The sequence below is a fragment of the Abramis brama genome (assembly GCF_963993115.1).
Source record: "Abramis brama genome assembly, chromosome: 3".
NCBI lineage: Eukaryota > Metazoa > Chordata > Actinopteri > Cypriniformes > Leuciscidae > Abramis > Abramis brama.
Window position 1 is genome coordinate 13,175,435 of NC_139965.1, and position 19,924 is coordinate 13,195,358.

The following is a 19,924-nucleotide window of genomic DNA, read 5'->3' on the forward strand; positions in this document are numbered from 1 at the left end:
ACTTTTTGAAAGAAGATCTTATCTATTACTGGTCAGCCAACAGCTATCAGGTATCCTTGTATTCAATTCAATTCAAATTTATTTGTATAACACTTTTCACAATACATATAATTTCAAAGCAGCTTCACTGGAAAATACATGTTTCTACATTACAATTTAGAGTCATTTGTTATCAGAGGTGACTGTCAACGAAATGTCCATATGTCAAAAATGTACAGTTAATAAGATAATACAAATCATGCAGTTAACTAACATCATGTATTCATTTAGGCAGAAACAATGAGCTCATTAAAGCAATTATTACAAGTTGTGATCGTAATGATTACAATATATTGAAAATTTGTCAGAAACTAGCTTTTCTGCATCAGAAACAGGTAACGTGCCATAGCTTAGCAATGTTTCTGAAGTGGAAGGCTGTTTTTGTAACATTTGAAATATGATTATCGAAAGACAAGTTGCTGTCTAATATAACACCCAGTTCTTTAACTGTAGAGGATGAAGTAACAGTACATCCTTCTAGATGCAAATTGTATTCTGTAAGATTCTCTGTACAGGTTTTTGGTCCAATAAGTAATACTTCAGTCTTATCCGAATTTAATAGAAGAAAATTACTGGTCATCCAGTAAACACATAATTTAGAGATTTCATCTGGTCGTAATCATCGGCATAGTGGAAAATAATTCCATGTTTTCTAATAATATTACCAAGAGTGTATATTGAAAATAGCAGAGGGCCTAAAACAGACCCTTGTGGCACTCCATAATTTACTGATGTCAACTTGGATAATTCTCCATTGAAATAAACAAAATGATAACAGTAATCGATCTAAGAGTACGTCTTGATGTATAATGTCAAACACAGCACTAAGATTAAGTGGGATGCTGCCTTGGTCAGAAGCTAGAAGTAATTTGTCATTTTAACGAGTGCAGTTTCTGTGCTATAATGGGACCAGAATCCTGACTGAACTTTTTCATAGATATTATTATTATTATTGATTTTTTTGCAGGAAGGAGCACATGACTTTATCTTTGATAAATGTAGGTATAATGTATACAGGAAGAGGGGGGAAAAGGCAGGAAGGTCCAACAATGTCTTTTTACTTGCCAGCACAACTGCTGCATGGTCATTAGTATACACACACACACACACACACAAATAAATACATAAACTGTTTCTGAAAGTGGAAACATATGAAATGGCACATTCCCTTGTTACTTCTTGGTACACCAAAGCAATAAAGTTCATATGCAAACTCAAATGCAAGGCTTAATAGTTTTAGCTTCAGTCTGAACCGGACCAAAACACGTACCAAATAAAACAGACAACGCCTTTAAAGCACACCACAAACTTTACAATTAATGTTTATGAAGTCTTTGAATTTCCCATTTATTGTGTTGATAACTGATACTGATCCTGGCTCTACGGGTTGGGATAAAACACCTTGATGTGGATGGCCGAGTTATTACGGGTGCGTGTAAGCGGCTCTCCAGCTTCATCTGGATCCTCGGGCTCCAGGTCGTCGATGAGCTCTACGGTGGATGTGTTGGCGGCCAGTTGCAGCGCACCCTGGCTGGACGTCTGAAGCTGTAGGGCGATGTTAATGGCCCGGTTGATAGCCAGTCCCAGACCGTGGATGCAGATTTCCCTATGAGCGTCCAGAAGTTTCTGACATCTCGCCAGCTGGGCCTTGAAGTCTGTTTTCATATTGACGTAGATGTCGTTCCGTCGTTTGGGCAGTTTGCGAGGCAGACGCTTGCGGAGGGTGTACTCCATCGGGTCCATCTCAAGAGACGAGCCCTCAGGGGCGGGCAGCACCATCGGAATGTGGGGTACAGAAGCGGACACTGGGCTGCGTGGCTCGGCCATGACAAATCACTGGAAAAGCGATGTACAAAGAGAATCAGACGTGTTAATCAATGTTTAATGGTGATTTCTTCACAGAGTGACACAGAAGACATTTGTGTGCATACTGGCATTGTGTAACTGGTCCAACTCGAGGGGACTCGAACCAGCATGGGAGGTGGGCACGCTAACAAGGTAGCTAAAGACCACAGCCGCTAGTGTAAGTAGCTAGCGCACCTCTTGAGATCAGGGGAGTGAGGTTTACACACACACAGCTCATACTGGCCTATGTCCGGTACACTCACCCTCCTAAACCTCACTCCCATCCTGGTCACGGCACCAAATTTAACCGGTCCAACTCGACCCACTCTGATATAAATAAAGCTCTGAATAATTGTGTTTTTTATTTGAACTAAACGAACTAAAACGCAAATCCATGATGTACTACACGGCTGCATCCGAAATCGCATACTTCCCTACTATATAGTAGGGAAACACAGTATGTGACAAAAGTATGTCCGAATTCATAGTAGGCCTACTCATAAAAGATTAGACGAAAAGTACCCAGATGACCAACTACTTCTGGTGAGATTCTGAAGGATGGATACTTCACTATCCCATGAGGCCACAGAAGAAGATTTGTGAATGACAGTGAAGCAAGGGAACTGATGCTGATAGGTCACATAATAATGACAACATGGCGAATGTAGTACATCCAGATTACATTCATACTACACACATTCATACTACATGATAGAACACTTTTTTTTAGCGGTCCTGAAGTAATTACTAAATTATTCAAAATAAGTACATACTCAAGTATGCGATTTCGGACGCAGCCCTTAATTCGCGCTGTACGGTTTTTATTCATTAAAAAGAACCGGCACGTATGAATAATTCATTCCGGAATCGGACTCGGCTAGTCGCGCTGTATGTTACTGACTCACTGAACACGAGCCGACTCATACGAGTCTTTCGTTTGTGAATCTATACACTGTTCGTTCTGTATGTTTTGAGTGTATGTTTTTTAGCATTACGGATTAATCGATATGCTACATACAATTATATTGTCGTTTTGTTTTTTTGATTGTGAATCGTACCTTGAATTAGAATAGCTTGTTGTTGTTTTTCAGCTCTACGCTAAATAGCTGGTAAATAAACTGATCTTCGTTTCGGCGGGTCTGTCTCTCCTCATGTACCGGAAGTCCTCTCGCTTCTCACACAGGAACTGATACTTAAAGCCGTTCTGTTTGTTTACATAATACTATCCTGTTTTTGAAAATAATATATTTGCTTATTCCGTGTACTTTATAGTTATAAATTACTATAAAAATAAAATAAACACGTATAAAAAAGGTTATATTTGTCTCCGTACCAGTATGAAACTAATCATTACTAAATGGGGAATATTGCGTTGTGAGTGTCTTTTATTTTGAAATTTATCCAGTTCATCCGCGTAGTGTGTATGACTAGTGCAGTCACTCAGCGTTGGATTACTAGACGTAAACTAAACTCAATGAAATCTGTTTCGTTTGTAAGGTCTTTTTAATTCACTGTTTATCTAGTTTCATTTAAACCATGTCGGACACATGGAGTCACATCCAGGCGCACAAAAAGCAGCTGGATTCCCTGCGAGAGAGGCTGCAGAGGAGAAGAAAAGACCCAACTCAGCTGGGCACTGGTGTGTTGACTAACTTTACATGCTGTGAGATCTGCAAAACGATTAACTGTGTCTTAAGTGGTATTTGATTTACTTGTTAATAAAATATAACTATCCAGAAATGTGATGAGAGTTACCACGTTGATGTTGATACAATCAGCTTTATTTGCTTGCCTTTAAGTGCTGAACACACAGGATTCTGTCAGAACAGAATAAGTGATGTTAAAAAAAAACTAATTGAGAATTTGAATGTGTGTCAAAGAAAGAATGAACCAGGTTTCAACCATTATTTCTGCAGTAAGTGAATTGGTGAGTATATGGTGCCACCTACTGTATATGCATTTAGTTCTGGTTTTTATTTTAGCAGAGGTTGGAGGTGTTGAGGGTGGATCTGTGAGGAGCGACAGTCCCGGACCAGCTCTCCAGAGTCCTCCACAGGTGGAAGATGAACAGCCTCCCGATCCAGAACTAGAGAAGAGACTGCTGGGATACCTGTCCGAGCTGAGTCTTTCTCTGCCTACTGATTCCCTAGCAATCACCAACCAACTAAACACTGTAAGAGCTGTGAACGTGCTTTTGTTTTTGTTTTCCACATTTTAGAAAAATAGTAAAGTTGTCAGAACTGTGAAGTATATGGATTATGAGAAACATAAATTGAGTCACACATTTTATTGTGAATGCTCCAGACACACTTATATCTGTGTAATTGTGTTTCTATGGCCCTGTTTACTCCTGGTATTAAGATACGTTTTGGTAGATCGGATCACAAGTAGACGATGAAGACACATATACGTTTACACCTGGTGTCTCTTTTGTTCACTTTCAACCACTTCTGTCCTGATTTCCTCGAGGGAAGGGTCTATGGGTGGTAAATGTATGGGCTTTTTCAGATCTTTTTCAGAATTTACATATGATCATGACCGGAGACGATGGAAAAACATTTGGAAAGCATCAGCTTTAGTTTCTGCTCTGACAGTCACAAGATCAGCCGAACGCTGTGAGTGTGTGTTAGAAATCAGGAATGGTGAGAGAACGTTGTGCTTGGTACGTTTTTGATCTCCAAACCAAACTTGGGTCTCCAGCCGACAAAGTTTAAATCCCGTCTGTCTAGCCGCTTCCCATAATGTTACGCATCAGGTCAGCAGACGGAGAGTAGACAGTCTTTTGTGGCTGTTTGAACACATTCGTCCACATGAGTGTTTACACTACGAGAGCAATCCGGTCGAATGTGTTTTCGACTCCCTCTGGAAGTGGTGGAAAGTGGACAAACTCAAAACGTTTTAGAGCCCGTTTACACCAGTTTTTAGCGTCGTCCGCTTGTGATTCGATCGACCAAAACTCATCTTTATAACAGGTGTAAACAGGGCCTGTGTTCTTCTTTAATTCTTCCCTCTCACTCTTCCTTATTTACACAGTCTGAGTCTGCAGTTTCCCATGCCTGCATCCAAAGTCTCCTCCTCAAATTTTCTGCTCAAGAGCTAATCGAAGTTCGTCAGCCATCCATCGCTGCCTCCTCGTCCTCTTCCTCATCCACCCTCGTCACTTCTGTCGACCACACCAAACTCTGGGCTATGATTGGCAGCGCAGCCCAGCCGCAAAGAACCGCCGTTAAAAGAAAAGGAGATGACATCATTCATCAAAAAAGAGCCCCAGGCTCCTCCCCTTTGCTTCAAGCTCCATCTTCCCCTCCCAAGAAGTCCTCTATCTCACTGGCTCCTGCCTCAAACTCCCAGCTAACCGGATCCTCTGGGCTCGGGGGGGGCGGACCTGAGAAAAAAGGGCGGAGCAATAAAGTGCAAGCTTCTCACCTGGACATGGAGATCGAGAGTCTACTGAGCCAGCAGTCCACTAAGGAACAGCAAAGCAAAAAGGCATAATACCTAAGTAGCAAATCACTCAAGCTTTGACTATTTGTATGTATGTGGAGTCTTATGTATGCATGCTTGTGCGTCAGGTGAGCCAAGAGATCCTAGAGCTTTTGAACACCAGTTCAGCGAAGGAACAGTCGATCGTGGAGAAGTTTCGCTCGCGAGGCAGAGCTCAAGTGCAGGAGTTCTGTGATTACGGGACTAAAGAAGAGTGTGTGCAGTCGGGGGACACACCACAGCCCTGCACCAAGCTGCACTTCAGGTCAGTTCACACTCACGCAGTATTAAACCATAATAAACAACAATGCACACACTCACACAAATTCTATTTCTTCTCTGCATTTCTCCTCTTGCTTCCTAATCTAGTTGTCTAATAAACCTGGCATTGTATATTACTGTTATTATTGGCTCTTACACTTTTGTGTAAGTCACTTTGGATAACAGCGTCTGCTTAATGCATAAATGTAAATAACTAAACGCCATATACATTTTATATAAATGAAAGTAAAATAATAGTTTTAATAAATTTAGAGATAATAGTAATCATAATAATCATGTTTTTTTTGTTTTTTTTTTATTAAACAATAATAGGATCTGAACACTATTTTTTTTTTTTTTGCCTTTTTATTTGTTGACAGGGTTTCTGCGGGCCTAATTCACCCTTACACAAATTAAGGCCTAAAAAAGGTCTTAAATCAGTGCAGAAAGTCTTAAATTCATAAAGATGTGGTATTAAATGTTGCATGCATTGCAAAAATCTTCCTCAGTATTTGTTGTCCTGTTTTCCAAAACAAATATCTAAACATCTTTGAATCAAGATGCAAATGTAAAATGAAGTCTTGAAAAATTGAACACAATGTAGTGAGTTTATTCTTAAAACAAGAGCAAATATCTGCCAGTGAGTTATGAAAAATTCCCTTTGAATTATGTTGATTTTTCTGAGCACATTAGCAGATATTTGTTTTTTGTTTTTTAATCATGAACTGATTTGATCAATTTCACAGAAAACAAGACTTCATATTTTATGTCATTTTGTAATAGTTTCATGTAAAATTTATTTCCATATTCTAGTGGTTGGAAGCAGAGCAATTCAAGCTACTTTTTTGTAAAATAAATTGAATAGTAACGGATATTTGTTGTAAGTTGTTTTTTGCAAAGTCTGAAGTGTTGCTAATACAGCTCAATGCGTTTCTCCCAAGACATTTACATTTAGAGAACATATTGACATTGTGTTCACTTCAGTTTATTCAATTAAAATGTCTTCGCATGGTCTTAAAAAGGTCTTTTAAATAGTCTTAAAGGGTTAGTTCAACATAAAATGAAAATTTGGTCATCGTTAACTCACCCTGGTTTTGTTCTAATGCCGTATTATGTTTTTTCTTTTTCGGACCACAAAAGGAGAATAAAAAAAAAAGTCCCTCTCGTCTATATAATGGCAGTGAATAGCAATCAGCGTCAAGCTTTTAAGAAGAGACGCAAAAGTATCACAGAATGGTCTAATGCGACAAATGCCATATATTCCAAGTGTTCTGGGGGTTTACGATAGGGTTCGGTGAAAAACAAACCAAAATTGAATATACTGTTTAATGAAAATCCTACGGTGGCCAAGAGAGCTCAACCAAATACAGAAACGCTGCAAATACTCACAACAAGTGACTAACCTGGCTGGGACATGCTTGTTGATTATTTGCAGAGCGTTTCTGTATTTGGATGCGTATATGGACAAGTGTGAGGAGGAAATGTTTAAAAATGTCTCCTTTTGTGGTCTGAAAAAGAAAGAAAGACATACTGCATTAGAACAACACCAGGGTGAGTAAATTACGATTTTTCATTTTAGGGTGAACCCTTCGAATGTACCTTTATAAAACCTGTAAAAGCCCTGCTCATTATGATGTGACTTTCCTAGGCGAATCATCAACAAACACACAGACGAAAGCCTGGGCGACTGCTCCTTCCTGAATACTTGTTTCCACATGGACACTTGTAAATATGTGCACTATGAGATTGACAGTCCTCCTGAGGCCGAGGGTGATGCCCTGGTCCTGCAGGCTGGGGCCGCTGAGCTCGGACTGCACTCCACCGAGGAAGACAGCAACGTTGGCAAGCTGTTTCCTTCACAGGTACAGTATCGGACAAATTGCCCTGTTCCACTGCTTCTGTCAAGCTATAATAAAATTGATTTGAAACTGAAAATCCCCAAAACCAATATAATATAGTAATATAGAATTAGGCTTAGTCTCTTGATGTGTTTCTAATCTGTAATTGCTTTCAGAGCCTCTTCTATTGCACATTTGCTTGTTCTCGTATTTATCCGCAAATTCAAAAAATTATTTATTTTGATTTCAATGGTTAAAACTGCATTTTTATTTTAAGACACACTATAGTTCAAAACTTTGTGGTTGGTAAGATTATGTAATCATTTAATGTTTTCGAAAGAGGTCTCTTATGCTCAGGCTGCATTTATTTGAGTTTAATACAGTAAGGACAGTTTAAAATATTGATGTATTTTTAAAAATATAATTTATTTCTGTGATCAAAGCTGAGTTTTCATTATTATCAATGTTGAAAACAGTTGTGCTGATTAATATTTTTGTGGAAATTGTGACAGATTTTTTCAGGATTCTTTGATTAATAGAAAGATCAGCATTTATTTGACATAGAAATCTTTACTCTCACTTTGGATAAATGTAATGCATCCTTGCTGAATAAAAAAAAAAAATAAAAAAAACATTTTAATCTTACTAACCTCAAATCTTTGAAAAGTAGTGTAGACCAACATTCATAGGTTTGGGGTCTATTTAACAATGAATCCTGAAAAATTAAAACATTTACACAAACATATTAATCAGCACAACTGTTTTCAACATTGATAATAATCAGAAAAGTTTCGTAAGCAGCAAATCAGCATATTAGAATGATTTCTGAAGGATCATGTGACACTGAAGACTGCAGTAATGATGATGAAGTTATATTTCAAAATATATTAAAATAGAAAACAGTTCTTTTCCATTGTAATAATATTTCACAATATTACTGTAGTTTTGATCAGACTTTCAAAAGCATTAAAAAAATCGTAGCGACCTCAAACTTTTGAGCGGTAGTGTATAACCGATCCATGCCCTTTGACCTTATCTCAGTGGATTTGCTGTGACATCCGTTATCTGGATGTGTCCATCCTGGGGAAGTTTGCAGTGGTGATGGCCGACCCGCCGTGGGACATTCACATGGAGCTTCCCTACGGAACGCTCACAGACGACGAGATGAGGAAACTCAACATTCCTATTCTGCAGGATGACGGTTTCCTCTTCCTCTGGGTGACAGGAAGGTACGGGCTCTGGGGGATCGGGGCACACAAAGCTTCTTGAGACACTTTTATCTCGGTGTAATCAAACCATGTCGCGTCACTAAATAAAGGTAAACCTGAATACAAAAAGTAGTGATCATAGCATAGATGAATTTGATATATCAGAGTTACAACAGCTTTCAACAACTCTGCACACTTGATTAAACTGAGTCTAAATACATTTTTCATTATCGTATGCATGCCATAAGAGGAGTTAATAATAATAATACATTTTATTTTTTAATGCGCTTTTCTCACACCCAACGTGCTAACAGAGTAAAAGACAAGAAAAACACAAATAATACAATATACAACAAACAATTTAAAACAACATGTAAAACAAGACTATACCCTGATTCGCATCTAACACTAAGACATGATAAGCAATTTCTTAAAACGTTTCTTAAAAGAGCTTAATGTATGTTATGTATGAATAAATGATCTGAACGGTTTGAAAGGAGGTGATGTAATGCTTGGCAACGATCCAAATGCAGGTCAACAATAGTTTATGTTCTGTCTTCACAGAGCTATGGAGCTGGGCAGAGAGTGTCTGAGCCTATGGGGGTAGGAGATTCTACATGTGGAAAAATGTGAAGTGATATGGTGATCTCTTTAAATGGAACTAAATCAGTAAACAAAATCTTTTAATCTGTTTCTGTCACTCAATCAGCTATGAGCGTGTGGATGAGATTATCTGGGTGAAGACTAACCAGCTTCAGAGGATCATTCGTACCGGAAGGACTGGACATTGGCTGAATCACGGCAAAGAGCATTGCTTGGTACGTGTGAGAATATACACTACAGTTCAAAACGTTTGGGGTCAGGAAGATTTTTTTTGAGGTCGGTAAAATATTTTTGAAAGGACTCCGTTCTGCTCACCAAGACTGCATTTATTTGATCAAAAACACAGTAAAAACAGTAATATTGTGAAATATTATTAAGATATTTTAAAATGTAATTTATTCCTGTGATCAAAGCTGAATTTTCAGCATCATTACTCCAGCCTTCAGGGTCACATGACCCTTCAGAAATCATGCTAATATGATGATTTGCTGCTCAAGAAACATTTCTGATTATCTATGCTGAAAACAGTGATGTGTTTTTGTTGCAATGTCAGTCTTTGATGCTTTTGATCAATTTAATCTCTTTGATCTCTTCTGTTTGTTTGTTCAGGTGGGAGTAAAAGGAAACCCACAAGGTTTTAACAGAGGTCTTGATTGTGATGTTATAGTGGCAGAGGTCAGTCATAACCAATATTACTGATAAAGCAGTGATGAATTTAAAGTGCCCCTATTATGCTATTTTAAAGGTTCCTAATTTTGTTTTAGAGTCTCCTACAACAGGTTTACATGCATCCAAGGTCAAAAAACACTTTCATTTTCTCATAATATACACTGTACATCACCACATTTCTCAAAGATTCAGTCTCTCTAAATCCCTCCTTTCCAAAAGTCTACTCTGCTCTGATTGGTCAGACGGTCCAGTCTGTTGTGATTGGTCGAGCGCATGTCAGAAACTAAACACCCATTATCATATCTGAATATCCGAACAATAACGATGGCGTCGGTTTTTCCGTATCGATTCCAGTGCGAGTCCTTGTTTTTTATAAAGTGCATCAAAGTGGATTCTCAGCGCTGAAAACAGCGTCTTCTCGACATGAACAACACAAACCAAACTCTTCCAGTCTCAGCTACAACTACAGTGTTTGAGGGTCAAAGTAGACGCTGTTCACGGGCAGCCAATGAACACCATAGACTGGCATTATGCAAATGTGTTACATTGTTACGTAGGTTTGTAACAGGAAGTGAGACTTGAATTGCTAACGACTCGTTTCAGCAGATCAGAATCGATTATTTAATTTAGGAGACAATAACTTTGTTATAAAGCAATATTACTCACTGCATGAAAGGTAATATTTGAAAAAGCATATTAGGGTCACTTTAAAAGTCTGTGATGATCAGTACACTAAATTATCTGTTTCATCCGTCTACACAAAAGGTCCGCTCCACAAGTCATAAACCAGATGAAATCTATGGAATGATTGAGCGTTTGTCTCCGGGCACAAGAAAGATTGAATTGTTTGGTAGACCACACAATGTGCAGCCCAACTGGTGAGTCGGACATTCAGGAGCTTTCTTGATTTCCAAATCACTTATAAGTGTTATCAGATGTGCTGTTGTCTTCCTTACTAACTCACTTGTTATCTTTCTTGTTTGTTTTCCAGGGTAACTCTTGGTAATCAGTTGGACGGTATTCACCTTTTAGACCCTGAAGTAGTGGCACGTTTTAAAAAGCGCTACCCCGACGGAGTCATTTGCAAACCTAAAAACATGTGAGGACTGGACTAGTGAGAGAATGTACAGCTGCTGGATGAACTCTGCCACAGGATTCAAGACTGAAAGGAATTTTTGTACCACTTTGCTTTTTTCAATAAAAATGCTGAACCACATTTTTAGTTGTCTTTCCTTACAGATTGATTAATTTCACAGATAATTCTTTAAAGTCGGCATGAAATGGAAGTTCCGACAGTCTTTTCTTCCCTATTGTGACTACATCCAAGTAAATTATTGTCTTATACAAGAAAAAATGTAGGACGGGGCTTGATTTTGTCCCTCAGGAATTGATTGGATCATTGAATAATTGTGGTTTGCGATTGGTCGATCTCTTGTGAGTGACAGGTTGCCCCTCCCTCGTTCCAGTAAACGCATCATCAGAGAAGAAATATTGTCAAAAGGAGGGGAAGTTTGATTAAAGATTATGAATTTGAATTATGGTGACTTCAAGACAACTTTTCTGAAAGAATAGCATAAAACAACTTGTTTCTTTTTGACAGTTTTATTGTTTTACAATCATCAATGAAAGCAAAAGTACATGTGGTGTTTTTATTCTATTATAATTTAGTTTAGTTGCTGTCTTTTTACTCATTACAATTGTTATTTCTTTAGAAAATGTATTTACACATTGTTTCATACAAAACATACAAAAATATCTTTCATATTAATTGTGACTTCAGAGGTGTAACATGTCTTCTGTTCTTTTTCTGGGTTAGGGTGTACAAATACATATTTAACATCTAACAAAAACACAAATGTTAATACGTGCACATGATAAAGTGAAGATGGCCAAATGCACAATCTAAAACCTGTTATTCAAACATGTTGAAACAGAAGCAATGACAAACATCTTCACCATTCACTCGACTGGTTTTATACATGCAATGAGAAAACCTTTTAAAAATGTTGAAAATGGAAAAACTTTATAATTATACATTAGTTTTACGCTACATAGAAACAAACACTTTTCAAACAAAATGGGTTTATGACGGGGTCTGTTTCAGAAAGTCCTGAAATCTATACATCATAAAAATGAACAGCTTGATAAGGGCTAGAAAATGGAACTTGCATAGAAAGCAAAATAAGCTTTAGAAACCTTTCCGTTTATGTGAAAGAAAAAAACATTCAGTTGCTTTTACAGTGCACTGACTTTATAATCAACGAGGCAAAGCGTGGTTAAATTTGACATTTGATGAGGCAAAATAATCTGCTAAACAAATTCCTGAGGCTCAAAACCCTCAATTGCCTCAAGATATCAGAGTCTCCTCTGATAAAAACCAACCAGAAGCATCCAGTTCAGATAGTGTAGATGCATATATAGCAGAGATGGTGGAGGGCAGATGCTACAGGCTAAACAAAACAAAAAAGCACTTGGTGATCATGTAAACGTTGCCCCTAAAAATGTGTTTCACAATTTCCCCCTTTACCAAATTACACTCAGCTGTACCGTTACTGTTAGAGAACATCAAACACTTATTATCTTGACATTGTTACAATGCATACAGCTGACGCTCGTGAGTGTCCAAACTCTCATGCTGCTCGTTCCTACTAATGGCTCGTCCTCCAGTTCCCCTCAAACAATCTCCAATGAGGGATTTAAACTGGACTGGGGCGGTAAATCTGGTTTGCTTTCAAGGATTCTCCAGGGATCACTTGCAGAAGAAAGTTAGTATGTGGCGTCCACTGCATTGATGTTGCTATCCATCTGGTGCCGAAGCGAGAGCCGAGCCTTGTGGGAAAAATAGGCCTGTGGGCAAGTTGGACTGCTGGCGCTGTCCCCTTCACTGCCCCAAGAGGTGGTTGAGGTCAACCGAGGCTTCAGCTCTTCACTTGCTACTACTGAACACACAAGTAGAAATTAAATATAAGTTAGAAAACATGAATGGAACGTAAAGGGTTAATTCACCCAAAAATGAAAATTCTGTCATTAATTACTCGATCACCCTCATGTTGTTCCAAACTCGTAAGACTTTCGTTCATCTTCGGAACACAAATTATGATCTTTTTGATGAAATCTGAGATCTTTCTGTCCCTCCATTGACAGCTACGCAACTACCAATTTGATGCTTCAAAATTTCATGAAGAGATCGTAAAAATAATCCACATGATTTGAGCGGATTAGTACAAATTTTCTGAAGAGACTCGATCACTTTATATGATGAACAGATTTAATTTAGTCTTTTATTCACGTATTAACATTGATCAGCGAACATAAACAGAAGCTCAACCGAACCTGCTTGATTGGTTCTCACACATCAAGCGAACATGCTTGAGCTTCCCTTTTCCACAACTGATGTGTGAGTTGATGAATGTTTATATGTGGAAAAAGCCTAAATTCAATCTGTTCATCATATAAAGCGATCGAGTGTCTTCAGAAAATTTGGACTAAACTTTCATATGGATTAGTTTTACAATCTCTTTATGAACTTTTTGAAGCATAGTTGCGTAGCTGTCAACGGAGGGACAGAAAACTCAGATTTAATCAAAAAGATTTTCATTTGTGTTCTGAAGATGAACGAAAGTCTTACGGGTTTGAAACGACACGAGGGTCAGTAAATAATGACAGAATTTAATTTTTTTGGTGAACTATCCCTTTAATCTTTTCTGCAGCAGCTTATTTCATCTACAAAAGAAGCGACATCGCCATCTACCAGGCATTTGAGGTATTATATCTCGATTACCCAAACGTGTCAACAAGGCTGCTCTATGCGAATGTGAGTGCATTAGCAAGTGTTTCATATATCAGATGAGGACACGACTGAAACCGAAACCAGCACGTCCAGTGTAAGTAGGCTCTGACCATTTAATTTTACTGAACATTAATTATTTATCCGTTATATTAAAGAGAACTTTTCTAAGGATATTGCCCTTTTTTAGCTCTTTACTAAGACTTGAGTGTTTGTAGTCGACGTTTAAGAAGCTTTGTGTCGACCTTGATTTATTGCAACATTGAGGTGTTCACTTTTTTTATCGATTTTAGAAAATAAACGTGATTGCTCTCCTCACAAATCAACTGTTTCTTGTTTTTCACTGGTGTTCAAAACTAGTGCATCTTTGAGCCTACATTCAGTGCGAGTAATAAAATCAGATACAAGTCATTTACCCAAGTGACACTGGAACTTGTAGCCTAATGAAGTTGTTTTTGCTATGTGTGTTTTTCAGGTTTACACTTCACTTTAGAAAACACTGTTTTCACTGCTTGTATTTTAAGCTACCAGTTTATCATTTGCCCATTCTCAAGTACAATTTGGCATTATGAAGTTTGATAATGATAAATCTCACCCGTCTCAGGAGGGCACTGTCTTTTGCACCTCTCCTTGCAGCGTCTGTAGAAGGGGAAGCACTGCAGCATTTTTACACCCATTTCACCAGCAGGTGGCGCTAAAAGACAAGAGAAACACCTGTTAGACAAACCAGCCCTTGCCTGCAGACTTTACTCTATCATTCATAACAACCCAACCTAATAGCATTTCTTTCTGAACCAGCAGTGGGAAAATGTCGATTGCAATTTTCCTTTCTTGTACTGTTCTGTAAACAGTTGCAGTTTGTTGTGTTTATTAGTTTTCTAAAACTCCCCAGTGACCATGGGTTTTATACATAATCTCATTACAGCCGTGTGTGCATGCAGACTTCAACTCAATCTCTAATCCCATAGAGCGACGTCATTGGATAGATTGACCGGAGACATCCGATCTAATAAATCCTTGATTGGGAATTATGCGCCAGGTCAAGTTCCCTGATGGAGACGGGTATTTTGTAATGATAGGCAGTTTGTAAATCACTTTTAAAAGGACAGTTCACCCAAAAATTAAAATCACCCCATGATTTACTCGCCCTATGGCCATCCTATATGACATTCTTCTTTCAGACGTTATATTCAAAAATGTCCTGGCTCTTCCAAGCTTTATAATGGCAGTTTCTGTTTTGAATTTGTGCATAAACTCATAAATACAATATTTTCGACACGACTTGAACGCACCAATAGTTTGTTAATAAACTCATGTTTGAAGTGATGCACCGTGCAGTTGTTGAATATGAGAGTTTACAGAGGGTTTAGTTGTACGGCTCAGTTAACTTTTATCAGAACCTATAGCCAAAGACAAAAACAAACACATCTCAAGAGCTTTATGTGACTGAGTGGCCAATGCATCTCTTATCAGCTTTTTTCCATGGTTTTGCATGGCCTTTGGTTTGTAGTATACAGGGTTAATGGTTAATTTTTAATGACTTGGCTTTTACACTTCTTATATGCTCTATGAATTCTGTCTGCTCCAGAAACCAATGTAATAAGGAACATTATAGTGGCCGACCTGCATAATATTCTTGGGTGCAAGTTTGCACAACAACAAAAAAGACACGCTGAATGGGATGTGGGATCACAAGCTACAACAGAGCTTGTGTAATAGGTCATTGGATCATAGTTGTCAAGCATCCAATGCAATGCAGGGCAGAAAGATGTTTTCCATCCAGCTGCATGTCTCTCACACAGAAACATAATGAACTAATAGAACGACTGTCACAAAACCATGTCACCACACGCCACAGAAATATGGACGTTTACTGTCATGCATAACTCTGTTCCCACCCAACCCTCCCCTATATGATTTATGAACTCATAAATCATTGGAAATCTGCATGTTTTCGTTCAGCTTATTAACTTGTTATTAACTTATTAACTTGTCAGCTTATTAAGTCTATCTATATGCTTGAGGACAAAATTCAGATTAAATGCACTTAGCCACTGCTAATGTTTGAATTTGAGTTATGATCATTTTGCAGTTTTATATCTTCAGATTTTAATTTAAAGAGTCAAAATGATAAGAAAGAATAGTTTGGTTTCACTCAGCGTTTAATTCAGTTTTTCAGGTTTCAGCAAAAATGTCTTCTTTTCGTTATAGGCATAAAGACTGCTGATGAAATTATGCGCGTATGCCAAATTATGTCGAAATAACCTCTTCATAATCTTTTATACTACCTCAGATGGTTTTCATCAAGAACCCAAGAACCTCTGAGCGTTTGTGGAGAACATTTTGTCCAAAATATTTTCCAATACTGATGCTGAACAGCAAAGGTGAATGTTATTTTTATTAAATTTCCCTTTGTTCCAGTAAAGGCGCGCACACAGACATACACTTTTCCATTACGTCTTGTGCCAATCATACGATATGCATTTATCCGTAACCATTCCTCTCTTTTCTTTTCTCCTCTCAGTCCTGTTCATAACTCACGCAAAACATAATTAATGTGGAAGGGCACGTCGGGGGAATTTCAGTTTTGTTTTTTTTCTTAGTTCTTTGTGTGTTCATTTTCTGGCAAAATGCATTAGTGACAAGGCCCAGAAAAATGTTTGGTAAAAAAAGAGGGTGAGGAGGCATTAGAATGGAGAAAATTCTTATTTTTGGAAAGGTTCTTGCCTGGAGACCCAGAAATGACGCAAGACTTGTACAATTTTAAGTTGTTTGCTTGTGACTTGGACATGCACTTGTATACATGTCCTACAAAGCAGATGCAAACACATACACATCCTTATAGGGTGTTTAATCTAGACTTGTGGCCTAACATGATGGACCTCTCCATGTCATTTACTAAACATTGCGAGCCATGTGTTTGTGTATCTGTATGCCTGTGTTTTGTCTTTTATAGGTTAAGCACACTCTGAGGACTGCTGCTTAAAATGGTTTGGTAATCTCTAGTTACGACACTTCTTCATTCCTCTTTACCTCCATCTGAGAGTCTTTTCTGAGAATGAGACACTATGCACACATCCAATTATACACCCCCAGAAACAAACCAAGGCTGTCAGTCTCATCTCTCATTGATTAGAGCACAACAGCATTTTTCTTGAAATCGCAGAGTATTCTCGGAATTGCGTAGAATTCCAGAGGTTTATTTGAATGCCTTTTTTTAATTATTACAACCACATATTGCCTTTTGGTTCCTCTATACTGTGATGGTCCACTTAAGAAAATCTACTAGTAACTTTGAAACTACATCTCAGCTAACTATCATTAGAGTGTTAGTAGACTAGTGGTCTGTAAGGTTAGGGTTAGTAGAATAAGTTGACATGTAGATGCAAAGTTACTTATATAATGTCTGTTGGTGAAGCATCAAAATAAAGTGTTAGCAGATTTTAAGTAGACAGTCTACTAATAATAATTAGAGTTAGTTAACATGTTGTTGCAAAGTTACTTAGTTATTTAGGAGAATGTCTAAAGTGGACCATCAAAATCTGTCTTTTTTCTCAACAAGCTTGTGTGTTCATTAAAGTTTTTCCTCAAGGTTAAAGAAGAAAAGGATAACAAGTGCATTCACACTTATTTAAAATCCCGCCACAGGTTTACACATTAATACTGCAATTTAGTTGTACTTTTTACAGATATAAAACTATAAGCTTTAATTGAATAAATTAGGTAATCATAATATTTTTTTGTAAATATATTTGTGTCAGTATCTGTATTACTTAAATGGTGTAAGAATATAATAAGAGGCTGACAGCCCTTTTCTTGGCCTGCACTCTTTAAAAAAAAAAGAAAAAAAGTTTTTTTTTTTTTTTTTTTTATTGGGATGGTTCCATGACGAACCTTCAACATTCATGGGATCTTTCCAGTGCACAAAGGGTTATTTATAGAGGAAAAGGGAAAATGTTCTTCACACTATAAGATATATTTTAAGAACTGATCCCTAATTAATTGGGGAACCAAAAATGGTAAATAAAAAAATATATATTAAAAATAGGGGTTTAAGACTTGATTGAAGTTGCTGTGATTTAGGTTCTTGCCATGCAGGATCATCATACATTTGAGTGAAGGATCTTCATTTTCTTATTTAATTTTGTGATTTTGATTTCTGTCAACCCCCACACTCTTAAAAATAAAGGTTCTTTATTGGCGTTGATGGTTTCATGAAGAACCTTTCCATTCCACAAAAGGTTTTTTATAGTGAGAAACGGTTCTTTAGATTATTAAAATGTTCTTCACAATAATAAAAACATTCTTTTTAGAACGTTTCACTAAAAGGTTCTTTGTAGAACCAAAAACGGTTCTTGGCAAGTTGGCATCACTGCGAAACCCCCCTTTTGGAACCTTTATTTTTATTAGTGCACCCCACCCCCCGCGTGCCCGCGCACACGCGCTTTCCCATTGAGTATTTTGTGTGTATGTGCAGTACGTGACGCTCGGCTCGGGGCACGCGGTGGTCCACTCGGGCGATGGGGGGAGAGGGGACTGTGTACAGGCGAAAGCATATCAATTATTAATTATTAAAGAATGTTTACAAAATCTCTGATGATTTCCATATGCAAACATCAAGGCTATTCTTGGTCCAGACGCATCATTCGCTGGAAAGTAAGCTACGTTACATAAAATCTCATTGCAAGAGATCAGCCAGAGTTCAGGAGAAAAGTAAATCTCTTTAAGGGAAAAGTAAGATAGGACTAGCCTACCTGAGCACCTTCTTTGCTGTTAAGTAGTGTGCCAAGTGATGAATAAACGTCTAACGAGCAAATGTAATGCTGCCTGAATGACAAAGAGTTCGTGGATTGATTTATTGTTTTAATAATGAATTTAACCCTCAGGGAATTCAACCTGTCAGATTTTCTGTGAATCTTTTTTATAAGCTATACTGTTAAAAAATAAATAGAAGCTGTGATTGCCAAAATTGTCTTGTAAACGATTTATTTTGGTTCCCGTAAATAAAATAGATGATCAAATATAAGGTCACGTGATGAATGAATAGACCTATTAATCAAAATTAGACTTTATATGCAATAATAAACACAGGCAATGCAGTGTTACCTACAAAGACAAAACAAAGCAGTAGCTTACCTAAACAACATGTATGTAGCAAATGTAGCACTCTGTAGATGAATAATTATAAAAAATAAACAGCTTTCATTGTGAAATACAAAGTGACTCATATTTTGTAAACACACTTTTAAAAATGTTACTGTAAAAGTGTATTATTGTCGAAAGCAATATATATTATTAGGCTATACTGCACATTACAAGTAGTTTAACAGTAAAATTATGGTTATTGTCTGTTAAATTTAATATAGCTAGCCTATACATTTAAACTAATTATCAGGCCAGGCTTTTACGTTGTTTTTCCTTTAAAATGACAAACCTGCAGTCCCTGAAGCAAGTTGAAGTTTGACAGTATTGTGAGACTGACACTCCCACTTTTGACACACACCTTCAGTGTGTCTGTGTTTACCCTTATATGACTGTGAATTTACTTTGGAATTTGTACGCTATTTCGGTGTTTTTAAAATAATGTTAATAAAAAATAACGTAATCAACTGGACTCACCGATTGGTTCTTGCACGAACTTTGTCGCTGTCACGCAGACAATTCTTCAAATTGCAAGTGACTTACGATAGTTCTCCAACTCGCTGACAGTTCACTGGCGATGGCAGAACCCGTTCAGTATGACAACATGGAAAGCTTTTAGTTTTGAGCACACTGAACGTTCAGCTTTAAATAGCTTATCTGAGCAGCACGCCCTGCCTCCTCCTCCTCCTCCTCCTCTTTCACTCAGTTTGCTATAGTGTGCTGGCAGGTCTCCAGGAACGCATGGGGAAACATTCTCACTTTTCAGGATCGATTCATGAAACTATATAGAGGTGTCACACGTGCAAGGAAAATTGCAAATGCTATATATTTTTCAACCACATGCATGATTAATTTAATTAGTGGACATGTAAAGAAATACAAACCCAAATGATAGCAATAGATGGGATTATAGTTCTTTTGAATATCCTTTGTGCTGTAGTGACACTTCACACATTCATGCATTCAGAAGTCATTGAGAGAATATTCACCTCCCCTCGTTTTTCTCTCATACTGTATAGCCTATACTTTAAATGTTGTAATGCACAAAC

The 19,924-nt window shown here is 37.7% G+C and overlaps 3 protein-coding genes across 5 annotated transcripts; 1 reads left to right on the forward strand and 2 right to left on the reverse strand.

The window, feature by feature from the left end:
- Positions 1 to 56: 56 nt before the first annotated feature.
- Positions 57 to 3,061, reverse strand: pop7 (POP7 homolog, ribonuclease P/MRP subunit). Of its 2 annotated transcripts, XR_014605566.1 has the most exons (3): positions 2,943 to 3,055; positions 1,329 to 1,875; positions 57 to 1,265 (listed from the first exon to the last, which is right to left on the reverse strand). XR_014605566.1 is itself a non-coding variant. In XM_084110284.1 (2 exons), exon 2 carries the CDS (start codon positions 1,864 to 1,866, stop codon positions 1,420 to 1,422), a length of 447 nt encoding a protein of 148 aa, XP_083966410.1. In that variant the 5' UTR covers positions 1,867 to 1,875; positions 2,943 to 3,061; the 3' UTR covers positions 57 to 1,419. The 2 variants fall into 2 exon arrangements, 1 of the variants encoding a protein (XP_083966410.1); XM_084110284.1 differs by having other exon boundaries at positions 57 to 1,875; positions 2,943 to 3,061.
- Positions 2,793 to 11,162, forward strand: mettl3 (methyltransferase like 3). Of its 2 annotated transcripts, none has more exons than XM_084110271.1 (11): positions 2,793 to 3,523; positions 3,870 to 4,057; positions 4,918 to 5,373; positions 5,457 to 5,632; positions 7,277 to 7,490; positions 8,508 to 8,695; positions 9,239 to 9,277; positions 9,384 to 9,492; positions 9,887 to 9,952; positions 10,712 to 10,824; positions 10,938 to 11,162. In XM_084110271.1, the coding sequence occupies exons 1-11, from the start codon at positions 3,421 to 3,423 to the stop codon at positions 11,047 to 11,049; spliced, it is 1,764 nt and encodes a 587-aa protein (XP_083966397.1). In that variant the 5' UTR covers positions 2,793 to 3,420; the 3' UTR covers positions 11,050 to 11,162. The 2 variants fall into 2 exon arrangements, with proteins under 2 accessions (XP_083966397.1, XP_083966396.1); XM_084110270.1 differs by having other exon boundaries at positions 2,812 to 3,523; positions 3,867 to 4,057.
- A 379-nt stretch (positions 11,163 to 11,541) lies between these two features.
- Positions 11,542 to 19,498, reverse strand: LOC311078681 (uncharacterized protein). The gene is made up of 3 exons (XM_084107650.1): positions 19,353 to 19,498; positions 14,329 to 14,427; positions 11,542 to 12,885 (listed from the first exon to the last, which is right to left on the reverse strand). Exons 2-3 carry the CDS (start codon positions 14,408 to 14,410, stop codon positions 12,713 to 12,715), a joined length of 255 nt encoding a protein of 84 aa, XP_083963776.1. The 5' UTR covers positions 14,411 to 14,427; positions 19,353 to 19,498; the 3' UTR covers positions 11,542 to 12,712.
- Positions 19,499 to 19,924: the final 426 nt, after the last annotated feature.

Coding starts and splice junctions, on each gene's coding strand:
- mettl3 (XM_084110270.1), top strand. CDS start 3,421: ATGTCGGACACATGGAGTCACATCCAGGCGCACAAAAAGCAGCTGGAT. Junction 8,696..9,238: donor TTCCTCTGGGTGACAGGAAG/GTACGGGCTCTG, acceptor CTGTCTTCACAG/AGCTATGGAGCTGGGCAGAG. Junction 9,493..9,886: donor ACGGCAAAGAGCATTGCTTG/GTACGTGTGAGA, acceptor TTGTTTGTTCAG/GTGGGAGTAAAAGGAAACCC.
- LOC311078681 (XM_084107650.1), bottom strand. CDS start 14,410: ATGGGTGTAAAAATGCTGCAGTGCTTCCCCTTCTACAGACGCTGCAAG. Junction 12,886..14,328: donor ACAGTGCCCTCCTGAGACGG/GTGAGATTTATC, acceptor TTGTGTGTTCAG/TAGTAGCAAGTGAAGAGCTG.
- pop7 (XM_084110284.1), bottom strand. CDS start 1,866: ATGGCCGAGCCACGCAGCCCAGTGTCCGCTTCTGTACCCCACATTCCG.